Consider the following 19,121-nt stretch of genomic DNA (forward strand, 5'->3'; position numbering starts at 1 on the left):
TCGACCTGCCGGAATGCCTCAACAGAAAGTGGTCGCCATGACGGCCCTTCCTATCCAGCCGCCCGCCCCGCCTATTGGAGCACAGACGCGGCCGTTCAAAGCGAGGCCCAGCGCGGATCGCGCACGGCGGTCCTTTCGAACCCGCCGTGGCTCGGATCCCCGCTGGTTCTCGCGGCACGCGAAGCCCGGCACGCACCGAGGGCCCGCTTCGGCTAAAAGTCGACCTAACCTTTAACCCGGTCACCGTCGATGCTTCACCTGGATGCTTACATGCATACGCTACCCCTTTCTTGCTCATACATGCAGCTGTTCCCATTCTCCTTGTACCGTTCCTTACACACCCAGGTACACCCATTCCACTCACAGCCTTGGTCACACACCTGACCACCGAACACTTTGGCACACATTCGTTGGTAGCACACCTCACCAACACACCTCTTCGCGCCCCCTCCTCTGTCACCTCCTCTGTGACAATCACAGGTGTGCTCTCATTCGCACACCCAACCACGTGCCTCACCACCAACTCCAGCGTGCATTCCCACTCACGCTCTACCATTCCAGGTGTGCATCCTTCCATCCCAGGTGTACATCCTCGCTCACCTGTCACAACCAGCTCACTCTCCTTGTCACTCTCACTACTCTCACCTCCATGCTTGACAGCGCACTCACCCTTACTCCCCATGCACCTGTCCATCACACACCTTTCTCGCACACCCTCTCCCGTTACACCCTCTGTAACACTCACCACAGGTGGACACTCTTCCTTACTTCTGACAGCGCACTCTTTCCTCATGCACCTGTCCGTCACACACCTTTCTCGCACACCCTCTCCCGTTACACCCTCTGTAACACTCACCACAGGTGGACACTCTTCCTTACTTCTGACAGCGCACTCTTTCCTCATGCACCTGTCCGTCACACACCTTTCTCGCACACCCTCTCCCGTTACACCCTCTGTAACACTCACCACAGGTGGACACTCTTCCTTACTTCTGACAGCGCACTCTTTCCTCATGCACCTGTCCGTCACACACCTTTCTCGCGCACACTCTCCCGTTACACCCTCGGTAACACTCACCACAGGTGGACACTCTTCCTTACTTCTGACAGCGCACTCTTTCCTCATGCACCTGTCCGTCACACACCTTTCTCGCACACCCTCTCCCGTTACACCCTCTGTAACACTCACCACAGGTGGACACTCTTCCTTACTTCTGACAGCGCACTCTTTCCTCATGCACCTGTCCGTCACACACCTTTCTCGCGCACACTCTCCCGTTACACCCTCGGTAACACTCACCACAGGTGGACACTCTTCCTTACTTCTGACAGCGCACTCTTTCCTCATGCACCTGTCCGTCACACACCTTTCTCGCGCACACTCTTGCGCACACTCTCCCGTCACACCCTCTGTAACACTCACCACACCGCGCTTCCATGTGCTCCCTTGCACACACGCTACGACCGACTCAATCTCGCCAGCACCCTCACTCCTTGGCACGCACTTTTTCCTCACACACCCCAGAGTCGGACTTTCTTGCACACCTCCTTTTTCGCACACCAGACCTGTCGCACACTTCACCAACGGCCTCTCACGAACACCCGGGTCTATCTCGACCCCCAAGCTTATTAAATCCCCTGGCGCATCATACGCACGACCATATTGGTCACCACTTACACCGGGTCCTCTTCCTCTTCGCTTCTCCTCCATCACCTGCGAATCCCTCATCCGGTTAATGAGCACATCACGATCCAAACACAGACTTTGGACCAATTCTTTTATCTCCTCTTTTATCTCCTTCTTATCCTCTCTCCGTCGCTTCTTAATTTCGCTCACCCCTTCTTCCACTTCTTCTAATTTCTGCTTCACCTCTTTTATTCCCCGGTACGTCTCCTCAAGCTCGTCCTCCAAGGCTACCTTGACCGTTTCCAGGTGCATCCTCACCTGCCGGTCCTTCGTCTCCATTACCTCTACCACCTCGTCCAACCTCGCTGTCAGTCCCTCACGTACCATCTGACATTCCCTCTTCGTCGCTATCAAGTCATTTTTAATTTCTTTTTATGTCGCTTTTAAACCTCCTAATACCGCAGTGTTCCTTTGAACCTGCTCCACTAACTCCGTCTGTCCCACCGTCAGCTGCTCCACCTCCTGCGTCAGGTCCTCTATGCCCCCTTGTAACTTTACAGTCCCCTTTCTCACCTCCTTCTCCATGTGCTCCTTACAGTGCCTCACCTCCTCGCGCACTCCTCCGACCTCCTCACTCACACCTCTTCTGATCTCCTCTCCCATCACTTGCATCTCCTGCCCAGATGCCACCCTCATCTGCTCCATTTCCTCCCTGTGAGCATCCAATTTCGTTTCTACCCCCATTCTGACCCCCTCTATCTGCTGCCCCATTTGTTTAACTTCCCTTTCCGCTTGGTCCCTCATGTCCCTCAATTTGCCTTCCATCCTGTTTTCTAACCCCTCTAACCCATTTTTCACTCCCTCTATCTGATTCTCCTGGGCAGCCATTCTATTTTCTACTCCCTCTAACCCCTTTTGCATCCCTTCCATTTGATTCTCTTGAGCGGCCATTCTGTTTTCTACCCCCATTAACCCCTCCTGTATTTCCCCTAATCTATTGCCTAATCCCTCTATTCTACTCCCTAACCCTCCGATCTGGGCCCCCATCCTTTGTTCTAACCCCTCACCGGTACCCCTCGCTTCGTCCCTCATTACCCCCATTTGGTCACTCTGAGCATCCATCCGGTTCCCCATTTGTCCCATACTGCTTTTCAAACCTCTAATTTGGTCTCCCAATTGCTCACTATTCTTTTCCATAAGGGCCGTCATTTGTATTAAAAACAAGTTCAAATCCACTGGGGGCGCTGCCACGGTCGCGGGCGCGGTGACCAGCGAGGCGCCATTTTGCGCGCCTGCTACCCTCGCTGCTTCGCTCTCCTCGTGTCCCTCATGTCCCTCAATTTGGTCCTGGACCGACCCTGTCTCACTCTCCCCTACCGGACCCCAGCTGTCTTGATCCGCCATAGCGCGACTTTCAAAATTCGAGTTTTCGTAAAACAAATTCAAAATTTCGCCGTTATAATTTCGTCGAGCGCAGTAAACGCGCTCCGGATCGATTCTACCTCCCAAAATTTGGGCCTAACAAATTTAGTCCCGGGTCCGAATTCCACTCCTCGACACCAATTGTTACAGACGCGGTTTAAGATGTTAGTTACCGAGCGGTTTGGTATGACCACGTCTGCACAAGTTACCCGATTATACTCGAACGTTGACGAAGTCGCGCTACGCTAGCTCAATGAAGGAAAAGACGAACGGCTGGATTACAATGACACAATACGACACCAAGGGTTCAGTTCTCAAGACCTCCGGGGGAGGTTATATTCGGACGGAAGGTTAGATTACAGGGACGAGAGGTACATCATAGAAAGACAAGCACTTAGACACACTCTTATATTAACCCTGACAGACGACAGATAAACGGGACAACGGCTGGCTCACACGGGGATTGATGGCAGGGAAAGGCAGAATCGATGGCTCCAGGTGCACCTGGGCTCAGGGCAGAATCAACACGGTCCGGTCCAGAGATGCGGGGAGGTATTGTCGCGCTCGGAGGTGGCGTTCCTTCTCTCTCCAAGCTGAGGCGCATCTGACTCAGCGCTCGAAGGTGGCTTTCTTTCTCCAAGCTGGGGGCGCATCTGACGTCACGTCCGGTAAGTGGCCGCGTATATCCGGCGGGGAGTGACACGCCCTCGGCTCGTTAGCTCCGCCCCAGCTGGAATCGGTCCGCCCTTCTGATTGGGTGCGGGGGGGTTACCAGGCTCCGCCCTTGACGAGGAGCTGACAGCCAGCCCCTTCGTGGGAACCCCGTGGAGCGCGTGGGTAATGGCGGCTAACCGAGCCGGAGTGAGGACGCACCCTCCCCGCGCGCGCCGTTGTTGTTGTTGTTGTTGTTGTTTCGGGAAAAAGATGGGAGGAGGTATGGGAAGGTCCTAAACTCACTACTGATGCCATATAATCACATTCTGGTGCAACGAAGAGTCAGAATTAATGGAAACGAGTCCTTAACTGACATAGACTAAGAATAACTAGCCAGATGTCCTATAGTTGTCTACGTGTGATGCGGTGAACCTGGGCACGACATTTAATGGGGGAAAAGGGGAAGGTCGGTTCTACAGAGTGTTGTTTACAGACAATGGGACTAGGGAATGGGGGATTGGGGATAGTTGGGGAGTATTGGGGAAATAGGGGAATATTTACAAGCGGATATGGAGGCCAAATTCCATATTCGCAACAATACCTTATTCCTGGACTACAATCCTCCTCAATCCTGAGTAGCTCTTCCATGAGACCGCTCTCAAGAAACTTCATCATTATTTGGTCGTCTAAGAGTCGTTCTTAAAAATGGGTTCCTCTTTTCACCTTGTATTAAGCACCCAAGTCTAATAGTTAGTGACGTTGATTTCTTAAAGGAGTTATTTGGAGCTGTTTTAAAGTATTGTTATGTCTGGCGGGGTAGTGATATGTAGAGCAGATAGAGCTGAGTAAGTAACATGCTTCGAGGTGTCGCGGTAAGGAATCTGACCCTGTAATAAGTTCTTCATGTGTAGGCGTTTTGTCGGGTAAGGAGTATACTTGTGAATCTACCAGGAGGTTCGTGTATTAAGTAGAGTTAGGGATTAAAGAGTAACACCCCTGTGTGTCCTCACCTGGTTAGCCAAACCTTTGTCCCTTTTGGCACTGCACACCACATAGACATTCCGACAAGTCCTTAGTGCAACACTAAATTACGCCCTCCCCCTGACATGACTTAGGAAGGAAACCAGGCGAGGACACCGCCGCATGCCCGCCGCCATTTACAACTCCGACAGGCCTATCCACCTTGAGTACCACGCGCTATGACCAAGGAACGGAGAACGAGTGTTGGGGTGGCGTGGTAGGAAGGGGCCTGAGCGAGCCAACGAGTCGGTGGAGGCCACTGATTGGGTAGCACGCAAAGGCTGACGTCACCGCCGCGGAGTGATATACGAGGTGCGGCAGGACTTTGGTGGAGTGAGTGAGTTGCGCAGCAGTTGGTTCACGGTTGTTGGTTCAAGAGGAGAGATCAGCGAGCGCCGAACGCGATTGTTAAGTCTGCGAGTGAGTTGGCCAAGAGTTGGTTCAGAGCAGTTGCTTCTGGCAGTGAGTCTTGAGACCCGCTGGAGTGCACGCAGTTGGCAAGCAGGGTTGAGAGCTGGGTGGCGCGTGAGCAGAAGAGGAGTTCGCAGCATGAGTTATCCCGAGTTGGGCTGAGGTGTAGCCCGAGTGGAGTTCGCTTGTTTTTGACCTCGCTTGGAGCCGCTAGCCTGCATTGGATGCGCGGTGCTTTCCCTGCTTTGGGGCCTCGTGTGCGAACGGAGTGGGCGCTGGCTCGGGCCTTCGCGTTGCTGTGGTGCTTGGAGCGAGGCCTGGTGGTGCTCGGAGGCGGTCGGAGAGGGCCACATGGGACGCTGAACGGAGCCATGTTGGACGGCAAACAACGCAAGACGACAGACGAGATAAGGCCGCATCCGTGATTACATTTCACACGACGAGACCATTATTTTCCTTTAATCCATCCCCCCGTCTGTATTTGTTGAGTCTGGTGTGCGGGATCCCGAATATAGGATTTAGTATATTTTATTACCGGCGCGTACATTTTCCTGTCCTTGCTTTTATTTTGAATAAACCCTTGTATTATTTTGCATCCCCTGTTATACCTGTGCCCGTGTCGAGTTGATTTTCCTTGCAGGATCGAAGCTGCCGTCAGTGCGATCCAGGTAAGCTTTTGCCGCAGCCATCCATTTTCCTTCTACCTCCCGCGCGGCCATTGTAAAATCCGAGTTTGGGTAGTTGCCTCCGAATAAGACCGTTTAGGCCATCCGCGACTCTGGTGTTAACCAGAGTTGCACGATAGTATCTATCACATTGTTCCACAGCCTCCTGAATAGATTTCGGTTTATTGACAAACTTTTAAAATTTCATCATTGTCAGGGTTTTCTCCATATTATAACAGTGCTCCATTTATAAGGTAATATTTAGAGATGCTTCTTTGCTTAAAATAAAATTTTCTTGGTGATTTAGCAATTTCATCTCTGCTCAACAAAGATACTTGCACCAAGAACCAAGTTCAAACATATATTTCAAGTATAAAAAAACAAATATTTGTTAATATACTTGATGGTGATGAGTGTTAAAGGAAAATTTGATTTTTTTCCTAAAATAAAAAATAAACAAATATTCATTAGTCCACTTCGTGAGTATAATCAAATGCAGTCCCCCTTCTCCCATTCCTCCCTCTCCTCCCCCCACCCCTCTAATTCCCTATCCACCAATTTTCCCTTCCACCACAAGTAGTACGAGAATGGGGTATTGAATGCGCCGACTAACAGTGAACGAACGTAGTGAGTGAGAATCAGCGTCAGCGAATGTCTGTTGAACATCTTGAAATATTGAGGATCTATCTATAATTCCAGGAATCTCTGTGTGTGTGTGTGTCTGTGTGTATGCGACCGCTGTTTCTCGACAACTACCGGTCCGATATACTTGAAACTTGCCAGGTATATTGCTGGGGACCTGAGGATGTGCCTTTTCAAGGTTTCATATTAATCGGACAAGTAGTTACCGAGCTATGTCCAAAAAACGATTCAACCAATCAGAGAGCAGCGAGCTATCACGTGTGCCGAACGTGGCGAACAGACTCTGCCTCGGACGGCACATTTGAGAGCGTATTCATTTATTTCACGTTGGCAAACTATGTTGCCGCTATGTTGGCGTTAAACTATGTTTTAAAACTAATTAAAACTAATTTGCGATTCTTTCGCTTTCCTGCGCATTTGTGCACGCTATGGCGATTTCTTTACCAAACTCCGCAAGCCGTTCGCTTTGGACCAAACCATTTCATGTAAATAGAGGGGGGGGATTGTCACCGTACTCGCAAGCCGTTCGCTTTGGACCAAACCATTTCATGTAAATAGAGGGGGGGGGGGGGGGGATTGTCACCGTACTCGCAAGCCGTTCGCTTTGGACCAAACCATTTCATGTAAATAGAGGGGGGGGGGGGATATAATTTTAGATATAAATATAGTACGGGCATGCCCTAGTATGAAGTAATTGGAGGATAAAATCAAATTGAAAATATAGCGAGTCATTTTCCTTAATTTTCTCCATTGACTTCAATGTTAAATTTTAGTGTGCTTCAGGACCCCCGTTCTTCTATTACTAACGGGAATAATAAAAACAACTTTGCGGAGATCTTAAAAATAATCCCTGGGAATATTACAACAAACAAACTGCAGTTGGAAGCTGTCCAAAGATTGGTGACGATCCTCAAAAGAGCTCTCGGAACAAAACTTTGAGAATAAGAAAACGTCACAAACTGGTCCATCAATCATGATCCCTTTCAGAAATGGAGGTGGATACTTCGAGACCTGGGAGTGCTCCGTTCCTCCTTCTGAAACCCGCATATGGAGATAATGACAAATGACACACACACACGACAAAGCTGAGGAAAGATATATAAATATATATATGAAGTAAATACCCTGTTCGGAATCACTATTAATCTTATCGATCGAATATTATTCATTTATATAGGAACACGGGACAGACACAGCTCTATCAGTCCATCGAACCATATTCATTCACATGGGAACATGGGACAGACACGGGACAAGTTTAATGATACAGATTAGAAAATGTAGGCTGAGCCGTTCTTCAGCAAGAATGAGAGAGTTGACTGAACAGAGGAGGTGAATATATATATATATATATATATATATTTTGTGTTGCAGGTTGTGACCAGAATGCGGTCATTCTTGTTCATATGATAATTTTCTCAAAGAATGATCGTTTTAAGGCCATTTTTCCCTGCTAGAGCGGGGGTTAGCCTTGCGGGCCCCATGACAATCATGGTTCCCTGTTTGAGGCAATGTTTTTATGGCCGGATGCCCTTCCTGACGCCAACCCTTGGTCGCCTCTTACGATGCACAGGGATACGGTGTACCTATTCTAAATCGGGGTACACACCCAGCAAGCTGGTACTCAAATTTGCCGACCTCGGAAGGATGACAGGCTGAGTCAACCCCCCTGGCGTTAATTCAGCGATCGACCGGGATTCGAACCCAGCATCCTCGGATCCCAAGCCGGCACCCTAACCGCGAAGCCAACACCAGCCAACACCAACCCAAAGGTTTGGATTAATTTGAAGCTACCTGTGCTTTTTGATTTTATGATGATTTCAATGTCATTTGACTTGGATTAGTTAAACTCCGTCAATAAATTGAAAATTATATCATGACAACAATTGAAGTTAATAAGTTGTACGTTTCATTTTCTCCGTTGTCCTTGCGTTGTTTGTCATCGCTCAATTTTGCCAATACGGAATCTCAACGACCGCTTGGACTTCCAAGATATTCTTGCATCATGATACTGCACTTGAAAGAAACCAAACCTGATATTTGTTTCGTTTTCTTGACGTACCTTTTTCGCATTGTGACCGAATTAACAAAAAACACCTTTTTTATCATAACTTGAATAATCTTCCTCCCATTTTCATGATGTGGAGTTTTATGGATAGATTGTAGATGGGAATACATTTTTTTTATTTACCCTCTATCTCTAAATGTTGAAAGTCAAGGTAATATGGTGGTCTGAAAAAAACATGGCGAACATTGGATCATGTGCGAAGGGAGATCGACAATGGTAAGCCTTCACTGGTCAGTGGAAGCTTATCCTTGGTGATCGCAGGTAACTCGTTGTTATGTTACTTGCAGGGGAAGCAAAAATCAGGTTTTAAAGGCAATTTCCTTTTGTGGATGAAACATCACGGAATACCTCTGGTCGAAGTTAGATGAGTGGTACTTTTCACAGTGGACACCGAGGATGGTGATTCGGTTACAGTTGTATATGTTCCCACTTGTGTTACAGCAGATGAAGGTGAAGGTGAAGGCGCCTCTGATTTTTTTCGACAGAAACACCAATATAAATGATAATAAATGAAGGACACCATGTGAGTAATTCCCAACGTAAAGTATTCTTGCATCAACCTTTTCTTTCAATCAAAAGACAAGAAGGATGTTCATTACAAAACCTCAAGCTTGACAAAAATACTGTCATAAAGATCCAAGCAGAGGAGATTTTGTGGTAATAATTGTGATAAAGATCAAAGCAGAGGAGATTTTGGGGTAATAATTGTGATAAAGATCAAAGCAGAGGAGATTTTGGGCTAATAATTGTGATAAAGATCAAAGCAGAGGAGATTTTGGGGTAATAATTGTGATAAAGATCAAAGCAGAGGAGATTTTGGGGTAATAATTGTGATAAAGATCAAAGCAGAGGAGATTTTGGGGTAATAATTGTGATAAAGATCAAAGCAGAGGAGATTTTGGGGTAATAATTGTGATAAAGATCAAAGCAGAGGAGATTTTGGGGTAATAATTGTGATAAAGATCAAAGCAGAGGAGATTTTGGGGTAATAATTGTGATAAAGATCAAAGTAGAGGAGATTTTGGGGTAATAATTGTCATAAAGATCCAAGCAGAGGAGATTTTGTGGTAATAATTGTGATAAAGATCAAAGCAGAGGAGATTTTGGGGTAATAATTGTGATAAAGATCAAAGCAGAGGAGATTTTGGGGTAATAATTGTGATAAAGATCAAAGCAGAGGAGATTTTGGGGTAATAATTGTGATAAAGATCAAAGCAGAGGAGATTTTGGGGTAATAATTGTGATAAAGATCAAAGCAGAGGAGATTTTGGGGTAATAATTGTGATAAAGATCCAAGCAGAGGAGATTTTGGGGTAATAATTGTCATAAAGATCCAATCAGAGGAGATTTTGGGGTAATAATTGTGATAAAGATCAAAGCAGAGGAGATTTTGGGGTAATAATTATGATAAAGATCCAAGCAGAGGAGATTTTGGGGTAATAATTGTGATAAAGATCAAAGCAGAGGAGATTTTGGGGTAATAATTGTGATAAAGATCCAAGCAGAGGAGATTTTGGGGTAATAATTGTCATAAAGATCAAAGCAGAGGAGATTTTGGGGTAATAATTGTGATAAAGATCAAACCAGAGGAGATTTTGTAGTAATAATTGTCATAAAGATCCAAGCAGAGGAGATTTTGGGGTAATAATTGTGATAAAGATCAAACCAGAGGAGATTTTGCAGTAATAAATTGTCATAAAGATCAAAGCAGAGGAGATTTTGGGGTAATAATTGTGATAAAGATCAAAGCAGAGGAGATTTTGGGGTAATAATTGTCATAAAGATCAAAGTAGAGGAGATTTTGGGGTAATAATTGTGATAAAGATCAAACCAGAGGAGATTTTGGGGCAATAATTGTGATAAAGATCCAAGCAGAGGAGATTTTGGGGTAATAATTGTCATAAAGATCAAAGCAGAGGAGATTTTGGGGTAATAATTGTGATAAAGATCAAAGCAGAGGAGATTTTGCAGTAATAATTGTCATAAAGATCAAAGGAGAGGAGATTTTGGGGTAATAATTGTGATAAAGATCAAAGCAGAGGAGATTTTGGGGTAATAATTGTGATAAAGATCAAAGCAGAGGAGATTTTGGGGTAATAATTGTGATAAAGATCAAAGCAGAGGAGATTTTGGGGTAATAATTGTGATAAAGATCAAAGCAGAGGAGATTTTGGGGTAATAATTGTGATAAAGATCCAAGCAGAGGAGATTTTGGGGTAATAATTGTCATAAAGATCAAAGCAGAGGAGATTTTGGGGTAATAATTGTGATAAAGATCAAACCAGAGGAGATTTTGTAGTAATAATTGTCATAAAGATCCAAGCAGAGGAGATTTTGGGGTAATAATTGTGATAAAGATCAAACCAGAGGAGATTTTGCAGTAATAATTGTCATAAAGATCAAAGCAGAGGAGATTTTGGGGTAATAATTGTCATAAAGATCAAAGCAGAGGAGATTTTGGGGTAATAATTGTCATAAAGATCAAAGTAGAGGAGATTTTGGGGTAATAATTGTGATAAAGATCAAACCAGAGGAGATTTTGGGGCAATAATTGTGATAAAGATCCAAGCAGAGGAGATTTTGGGGTAATAATTGTCATAAAGATCAAAGCAGAGGAGATTTTGGGGTAATAATTGTGATAAAGATCAAACCAGAGGAGATTTTGGGGCAATAATTGTGATAAAGATCAAAGCAGAGGAGATTTTGGGGTAATAATTGTGATAAAGATCAAAGCAGAGGAGATTTTGGGGTAATAATTGTCATAAAGATCCAAGCAGAGGAGATTTTGGGGTAATAATTGTCATAAAGATCAAAGCAGAGGAGATTTTGGGGTAATAATTGTGATAAAGATCCAAGCAGAGGAGATTTTGGGGTAATAATTGTGATAAAGATCCAAGCAGAGGAGATTTTGGGGTAATAATTGTCATAAAGATCCAAGCAGAGGAGATTTTGGGGTAATAATTGTGATAAAGATCAAAGCAGAGGAGATTTTGGGGTAATAATTGTCATAAAGATCAAAGGAGAGGAGATTTTGTGGTAATAATTGTGATAAAGATCAAAGGAGAGGAGATTTTGCAGTAATAATTGTCATAAAGATCAAAGGAGAGGAGATTTTGGGGTAATAATTGTGATAAAGATCCAAGCAGAGGAGATTTTGGGGTAATAATTGTGATAAAGATCAAAGGAGAGGAGATTTTGGGGTAATAATTGTGATAAAGATCCAAGCAGAGGAGATTTTGTGGTAATAATTGTCATAAAGATCAAAGTAGAGGAGATTTTGTGGTAATAATTGTCAAAAAGATCCAAGCAGAGGAGATTTTGGGGTAATAATTGTGATAAAGATCAAAGGAGAGGAGATTTTGGGGTAATAATTGTGATAAAGATCAAAGCAGAGGAGATTTTGCAGTAATAATTGTCATAAAGATCAAAGGAGAGGAGATTTTGGGGTAATAATTGTGATAAAGATCAAAGCAGAGGAGATTTTGCAGTAATAATTGTCATAAAGATCCAAGCAGAGGAGATTTTGCAGTAATAATTGTGATAAAGATCCAAGCAGAGGAGATTTTGGGGTAATAATTGTGATAAAGATCAAAGCAGAGGAGATTTTGCAGTAATAATTGTGATAAAGATCCAAGCAGAGGAGATTTTGGGGTAATAATTGTGATAAAGATCAAAGGAGAGGAGATTTTGTGGTAATAATTGTCATAAAGATCAAAGGAGAGGAGATTTTGGGGTAATAATTGTGATAAAGATCAAAGCAGAGGAGATTTTGCAGTAATAATTGTCATAAAGATCCAAGCAGAGGAGATTTTGTGGTAATAATTGTCATAAAGATCAAAGGAGAGGAGATTTTGGGGTAATAATTGTGATAAAGATCAAAGGAGAGGAGATTTTGCAGTAATAATTGTCATAAAGATCAAAGTAGAGGAGATTTTGGGGTAATAATTGTCATAAAGATCCAAGCAGAGGAGATTTTGGGGTAATAATTGTCATAAAGATCCAAGCAGAGGAGATTTTGGGGTAATAATTGTGATAAAGATCAAAGGAGAGGAGATTTTGGGGTAATAATTGTGATAAAGATCAAAGGAGAGGAGATTTTGGGGTAATAATTGTGATAAAGATCAAAGGAGAGGAGATTTTGCAGTAATAATTGTCATAAAGATCAAAGTAGAGGAGATTTTGGGGTAATAATTGTCATAAAGATCAAAGCAGAGGAGATTTTGGGGTAATAATTGTCATAATGATCCAAGCAGAGGAGATTTTGCAGTAATAATTGTGATAAAGATCAAAGGAGAGGAGATTTTGGAGTAATAATTGTGATAAAGATCAAAGGAGAGGAGATTTTGGGGTAATAATTGTCAAAAAGATCCAAGCAGAGGAGATTTTGGGGTAATAATTGTGATAAAGATCAAAGGAGAGGAGATTTTGGGGTAATAATTGTGATAAAGATCAAAGCAGAGGAGATTTTGCAGTAATAATTGTCATAAAGATCAAAGGAGAGGAGATTTTGGGGTAATAATTGTGATAAAGATCAAAGGAGAGGAGATTTTGGGGTAATAATTGTCAAAAAGATCCAAGCAGAGGAGATTTTGGGGTAATAATTGTGATAAAGATCAAAGGAGAGGAGATTTTGGGGTAATAATTGTCAAAAAGATCCAAGCAGAGGAGATTTTGGGGTAATAATTGTGATAAAGATCAAAGGAGAGGAGATTTTGGGGTAATAATTGTGATGAAGATCAAAGCAGAGGAGATTTTGGGGTAATAATTGTGATAAAGATCAAAGGAGAGGAGATTTTGGGGTAATAATTGTGATGAAGATCCAAGCAGAGGAGATTTTGTGGTAATAATTGTCATAAAGATCAAAGGAGAGGAGATTTTGGGGTAATAATTGTGATAAAGATCAAAGGAGAGGAGATTTTGCAGTAATAATTGTCATAAAGATCAAAGTAGAGGAGATTTTGGGGTAATAATTGTCATAAAGATCCAAGCAGAGGAGATTTTGGGGTAATAATTGTCATAAAGATCCAAGCAGAGGAGATTTTGGGGTAATAATTGTGATAAAGATCAAAGGAGAGGAGATTTTGGGGTAATAATTGTGATAAAGATCAAAGGAGAGGAGATTTTGGGGTAATAATTGTGATAAAGATCAAAGGAGAGGAGATTTTGCAGTAATAATTGTCATAAAGATCAAAGTAGAGGAGATTTTGGGGTAATAATTGTCATAAAGATCAAAGCAGAGGAGATTTTGGGGTAATAATTGTCATAATGATCCAAGCAGAGGAGATTTTGCAGTAATAATTGTGATAAAGATCAAAGGAGAGGAGATTTTGGGGTAATAATTGTGATAAAGATCAAAGGAGAGGAGATTTTGGGGTAATAATTGTCAAAAAGATCCAAGCAGAGGAGATTTTGGGGTAATAATTGTGATAAAGATCAAAGGAGAGGAGATTTTGGGGTAATAATTGTGATAAAGATCAAAGCAGAGGAGATTTTGCAGTAATAATTGTCATAAAGATCAAAGGAGAGGAGATTTTGGGGTAATAATTGTGATAAAGATCAAAGGAGAGGAGATTTTGGGGTAATAATTGTCAAAAAGATCCAAGCAGAGGAGATTTTGGGGTAATAATTGTGATAAAGATCAAAGGAGAGGAGATTTTGGGGTAATAATTGTCAAAAAGATCCAAGCAGAGGAGATTTTGGGGTAATAATTGTGATAAAGATCAAAGGAGAGGAGATTTTGGGGTAATAATTGTGATAAAGATCAAAGCAGAGGAGATTTTGCAGTAATAATTGTCATAAAGATCAAAGGAGAGGAGATTTTGGGGTAATAATTGTGATAAAGATCCAAGCAGAGGAGAATTTGGGGTAATAATTGTGATAAAGATCAAAGGAGAGGAGATTTTGTGGTAATAATTGTCATAAAGATCAAAGGAGAGGAGATTTTGGGGTAATAATTGTGATAAAGATCAAAGCAGAGGAGATTTTGGGGTAATAATTGTGATAAAGATCAAAGGAGAGGAGATTTTGTGGTAATAATTGTCATAAAGATCAAAGGAGAGGAGATTTTGGGGTAATAATTGTGATAAAGATCAAAGCAGAGGAGATTTTGGGGTAATAATTGTCATAAAGATCCAAGCAGAGGAGATTTTGGGGTAATAATTGTGATAAAGATCAAAGGAGAGGAGATTTTGTGGTAATAATTGTCATAAAGATCAAAGGAGAGGAGATTTTGGGGTAATAATTGTGATAAAGATCAAAGCAGAGGAGATTTTGGGGTAATAATTGTCATAAAGATCCAAGCAGAGGAGATTTTGCAGTAATAATTGTCATAAAGATCAAAGCAGAGGAGATTTTGTGGTAATAATTGTGATGAAGATCAAAGGAGAGGAGATTTTGGGGTAATAATTGTGATGAAGATCAAAGCAGAGGAGATTTTGGGGTAATAATTGTGATAAAGATCAAAGCAGAGGAGATTTTGGGGTAATAATTGTGATAAAGATCCAAGCAGAGGAGATTTTGGGGTAATAATTGTGATGAAGATCAAAGCAGAGGAGATTTTGGGGTAATAATTGTGATGAAGATCAAAGCAGAGGAGATTTTGGGGTAATAATTGTGATGAAGATCCAAGCAGAGGAGATTTTGGGGTAATAATTGTGATAAAGATCAAAGGAGAGGAGATTTTGGGGTAATAATTGTGATGAAGATCAAAGCAGAGGAGATTTTGGGGTAATAATTGTGATAAAGATCAAAGGAGAGGAGATTTTGGGGTAATAATTGTGATGAAGATCAAAGCAGAGGAGATTTTGTGGTAATAATTGTGATGAAGATCAAAGGAGAGGAGATTTTGGGGTAATAATTGTGATGAAGATCAAAGCAGAGGAGATTTTGGGGTAATAATTGTGATGAAGATCCAAGCAGAGGAGATTTTGGGGTAATAATTGTGATAAAGATCAAAGGAGAGGAGATTTTGGGGTAATAATTGTGATGAAGATCAAAGCAGAGGAGATTTTGGGGTAATAATTGTGATAAAGATCAAAGGAGAGGAGATTTTGGGGTAATAATTGTGATGAAGATCAAAGCAGAGGAGATTTTGGGGTAATAATTGTGATAAAGATCAAAGCAGAGGAGATTTTGGGGTAATAATTGTCATAAAGATCCAAGCAGAGGAGATTTTGCAGTAATAATTGTCATAAAGATCAAAGGAGAGGAGATTTTGGGGTATTAATTGTCATAAAGATCCAAGCAGAGGAGATTTTGGGGTAATAATTGTGATAAAGATCAAACCAGAGGAGATTTTGGGGTAATAATTGTGATAAAGATCAAAGCAGAGGAGATTTTGGGGTGATAATTGTCATAAAGATCCAAGCAGAGGAGATTTTGCAGTAATAATTGTCATAAAGATCAAAGGAGAGGAGATTTTGGGGTATTAATTGTCATAAAGATCCAAGCAGAGGAGATTTTGGGGTAATAATTGTGATAAAGATCAAACCAGAGGAGATTTTGGGGTAATAATTGTGATAAAGATCAAAGCAGAGGAGATTTTGGGGTGATAATTGTCATAAAGATCAAAGCAGAGGAGATTTTGGGGTAATAATTGTCATAAAGATCCAAGCAGAGGAGATTTTGTGGTAATAATTGTGATAAAGATCCAAGCAGAGGAGATTTTGTGGTAATAATTGTGATAAAGATCAAACCAGAGGAGATTTTGGGGTAATAATTGTGATAAAGATCCAAGCAGAGGAGATTTTGTGGTAATAATTGTGATAAAGATCAAACCAGAGGAGATTTTGTAGTAATAATTGTCATAAAGATCCAAGCAGAGGAGATTTTGGGGTAATAATTGTGATAAAGATCAAACCAGAGGAGATTTTGGGGTAATAATTGTGATAAAGATCAAAGCAGAGGAGATTTTGGGGTAATAATTGTGATAAAGATCAAAGCAGAGGAGATTTTGCAGTAATAATTGTCATAAAGATCAAAGCAGAGGAGATTTTGTAGTAATAATTGTGATAAAGATCAAAGCAGAGGAGATTTTGGGGTAATAATTGTCATAAAGATCCAAGCAGAGGAGATTTTGTGGTAATAATTGTGATAAAGATCAAACCAGAGGAGATTTTGTAGTAATAATTGTCATAAAGATCCAAGCAGAGGAGATTTTGTGGTAATAATTGTGATAAAGATCAAACCAGAGGAGATTTTGGGGTAATAATTGTGATAAAGATCAAAGCAGAGGAGATTTTGCAGTAATAATTGTCATAAAGATCCAAGCAGAGGAGATTTTGGGGTATTAATTGTCATAAAGATCAAAGCAGAGGAGATTTTGCAGTAATAATTGTCATAAAGATCCAAGCAGAGGAGATTTTGTGGTAATAATTGTGATAAAGATCAAACCAGAGGAGATTTTGGGGTAATAATTGTGATAAAGATCAAAGCAGAGGAGATTTTGTGGTAATAATTGTGATAAAGATCAAAGCAGAGGAGATTTTGGGGTAATAATTGTGATAAAGATCAAAGCAGAGGAGATTTTGCAGTAATAATTGTCATAAAGATCCAAGCAGAGGAGATTTTGGGGTATTAATTGTGATAAAGATCAAAGCAGAGGAGATTTTGCAGTAATAATTGTCATAAAGATCCAAGCAGAGGAGATTTTGTGGTAATAATTGTGATAAAGATCAAACCAGAGGAGATTTTGGGGTAATAATTGTGATAAAGATCAAAGCAGAGGAGATTTTGTGGTAATAATTGTGATAAAGATCAAAGCAGAGGAGATTTTGGGGTAATAATTGTGATAAAGATCAAAGCAGAGGAGATTTTGGGGTAATAATTGTGATAAAGATCAAAGGAGAGGAGATTTTGGGGTAATAATTGTGATGAAGATCAAAGCAGAGGAGATTTTGGGGTAATAATTGTGATAAAGATCAAAGCAGAGGAGATTTTGGGGTAATAATTGTCATAAAGATCCAAGCAGAGGAGATTTTGCAGTAATAATTCTCATAAAGATCAAAGGAGAGGAGATTTTGGGGTAATAATTGTGATAAAGATCCAAGCAGAGGAGATTTTGGGGTAATAATTGTGATAAAGATCAAAGGAGAGGAGATTTTGCAGTAATAATTGTCATAAAGATCAAAGGAGAGGAGATTTTGGGGTAATAATTGTGATAAAGATCCAAGCAGAGGAGATTTTGGGGTAATAATTGTGATAAAGATCCAAGCAGAGGAGATTTTGGGGTAATAATTGTGATAAAGATCAAAGGAGAGGAGATTTTGGGGTAATAATTGTGATAAAGATCAAAGGAGAGGAGATTTTGGGGTATTAATTGTCATAAAGATCAAAGCAGAGGAGATTTTGGGGTAATAATTGTGATAAAGATCCAAGCAGAGGAGATTTTGGGGTAATAATTGTGATAAAGATCCAAGCAGAGGAGATTTTGGGGTAATAATTGTGATAAAGATCAAAGGAGAGGAGATTTTGGGGTAATAATTGTGATAAAGATCAAAGCAGAGGAGATTTTGGGGTAATAATTGTGATAAAGATCAAAGCAGAGGAGATTTTGTGGTAATAATTGTGATAAAGATCAAAGCAGAGGAGATTTTGGGGTAATAATTGTGATAAAGATCAAAGCAGAGGAGATTTTGGGGTAATAATTGTGATAAAGATCAAAGGAGAGGAGATTTTGGGGTAATAATTGTGATGAAGATCAAAGCAGAGGAGATTTTGGGGTAATAATTGTGATAAAGATCAAAGCAGAGGAGATTTTGGGGTAATAATTGTCATAAAGATCCAAGCAGAGGAGATTTTGTGGTAATAATTGTGATAAAGATCAAACCAGAGGAGATTTTGGGGTAATAATTGTGATAAAGATCCAAGCAGAGGAGATTTTGTGGTAATAATTGTGATAAAGATCAAACCAGAGGAGATTTTGCAGTAATAATTGTCATAAAGATCAAAGGAGAGGAGATTTTGGGGTATTAATTGTCATAAAGATCCAAGCAGAGGAGATTTTGGGGTAATAATTGTGATAAAGATCAAACCAGAGGAGATTTTGCAGTAATAATTGTCATAAAGATCAAAGGAGAGGAGATTTTGGGGTATTAATTGTCATAAAGATCCAAGCAGAGGAGATTTTGGGGTAATAATTGTGATAAAGATCAAACCAGAGGAGATTTTGGGGTAATAATTGTGATAAAGATCAAAGCCGAGGAGATTTTGGGGTAATAATTGTCATAAAGATCCAAGCAGAGGAGATTTTGTGGTAATAATTGTGATAAAGATCAAACCAGAGGAGATTTTGGGGTAATAATTGTGATAAAGATCCAAGCAGAGGAGATTTTGTGGTAATAATTGTGATAAAGATCAAACCAGAGGAGATTTTGTAGTAATAATTGTCATAAAGATCCAAGCAGAGGAGATTTTGGGGTAATAATTGTGATAAAGATCAAACCAGAGGAGATTTTGGGGTAATAATTGTGATAAAGATCAAAGCAGAGGAGATTTTGGGGTAATAATTGTGATAAAGATCAAAGCAGAGGAGATTTTGCAGTAATAATTGTCATAAAGATCAAAGCAGAGGAGATTTTGTAGTAATAATTGTGATAAAGATCAAAGCAGAGGA

At 41.1% G+C, this 19,121-nt stretch overlaps 1 protein-coding gene across 1 annotated transcript in view; it reads right to left on the reverse strand.

Moving 5' to 3' along the window:
* Positions 1–19,121, reverse strand: part of LOC137424495 (receptor-type tyrosine-protein phosphatase H-like) — a 398,906-nt gene that overhangs the window by 36,927 nt on the left and 342,858 nt on the right. The window contains exon 6 of the mRNA XM_078775524.1: positions 8,858–8,977. Within this exon, the coding sequence (XP_078631650.1) occupies positions 8,858–8,977 (120 nt within the window). The remainder of the gene's footprint in view (positions 1–8,857; positions 8,978–19,121) is intronic.

Source organism: Myxine glutinosa, chromosome 4 (assembly GCF_964187855.1).
Source record: "Myxine glutinosa chromosome 4, kmMyxGlut1.1, whole genome shotgun sequence".
Classification (NCBI taxonomy): Eukaryota; Metazoa; Chordata; class Myxini; order Myxiniformes; family Myxinidae; genus Myxine; species Myxine glutinosa.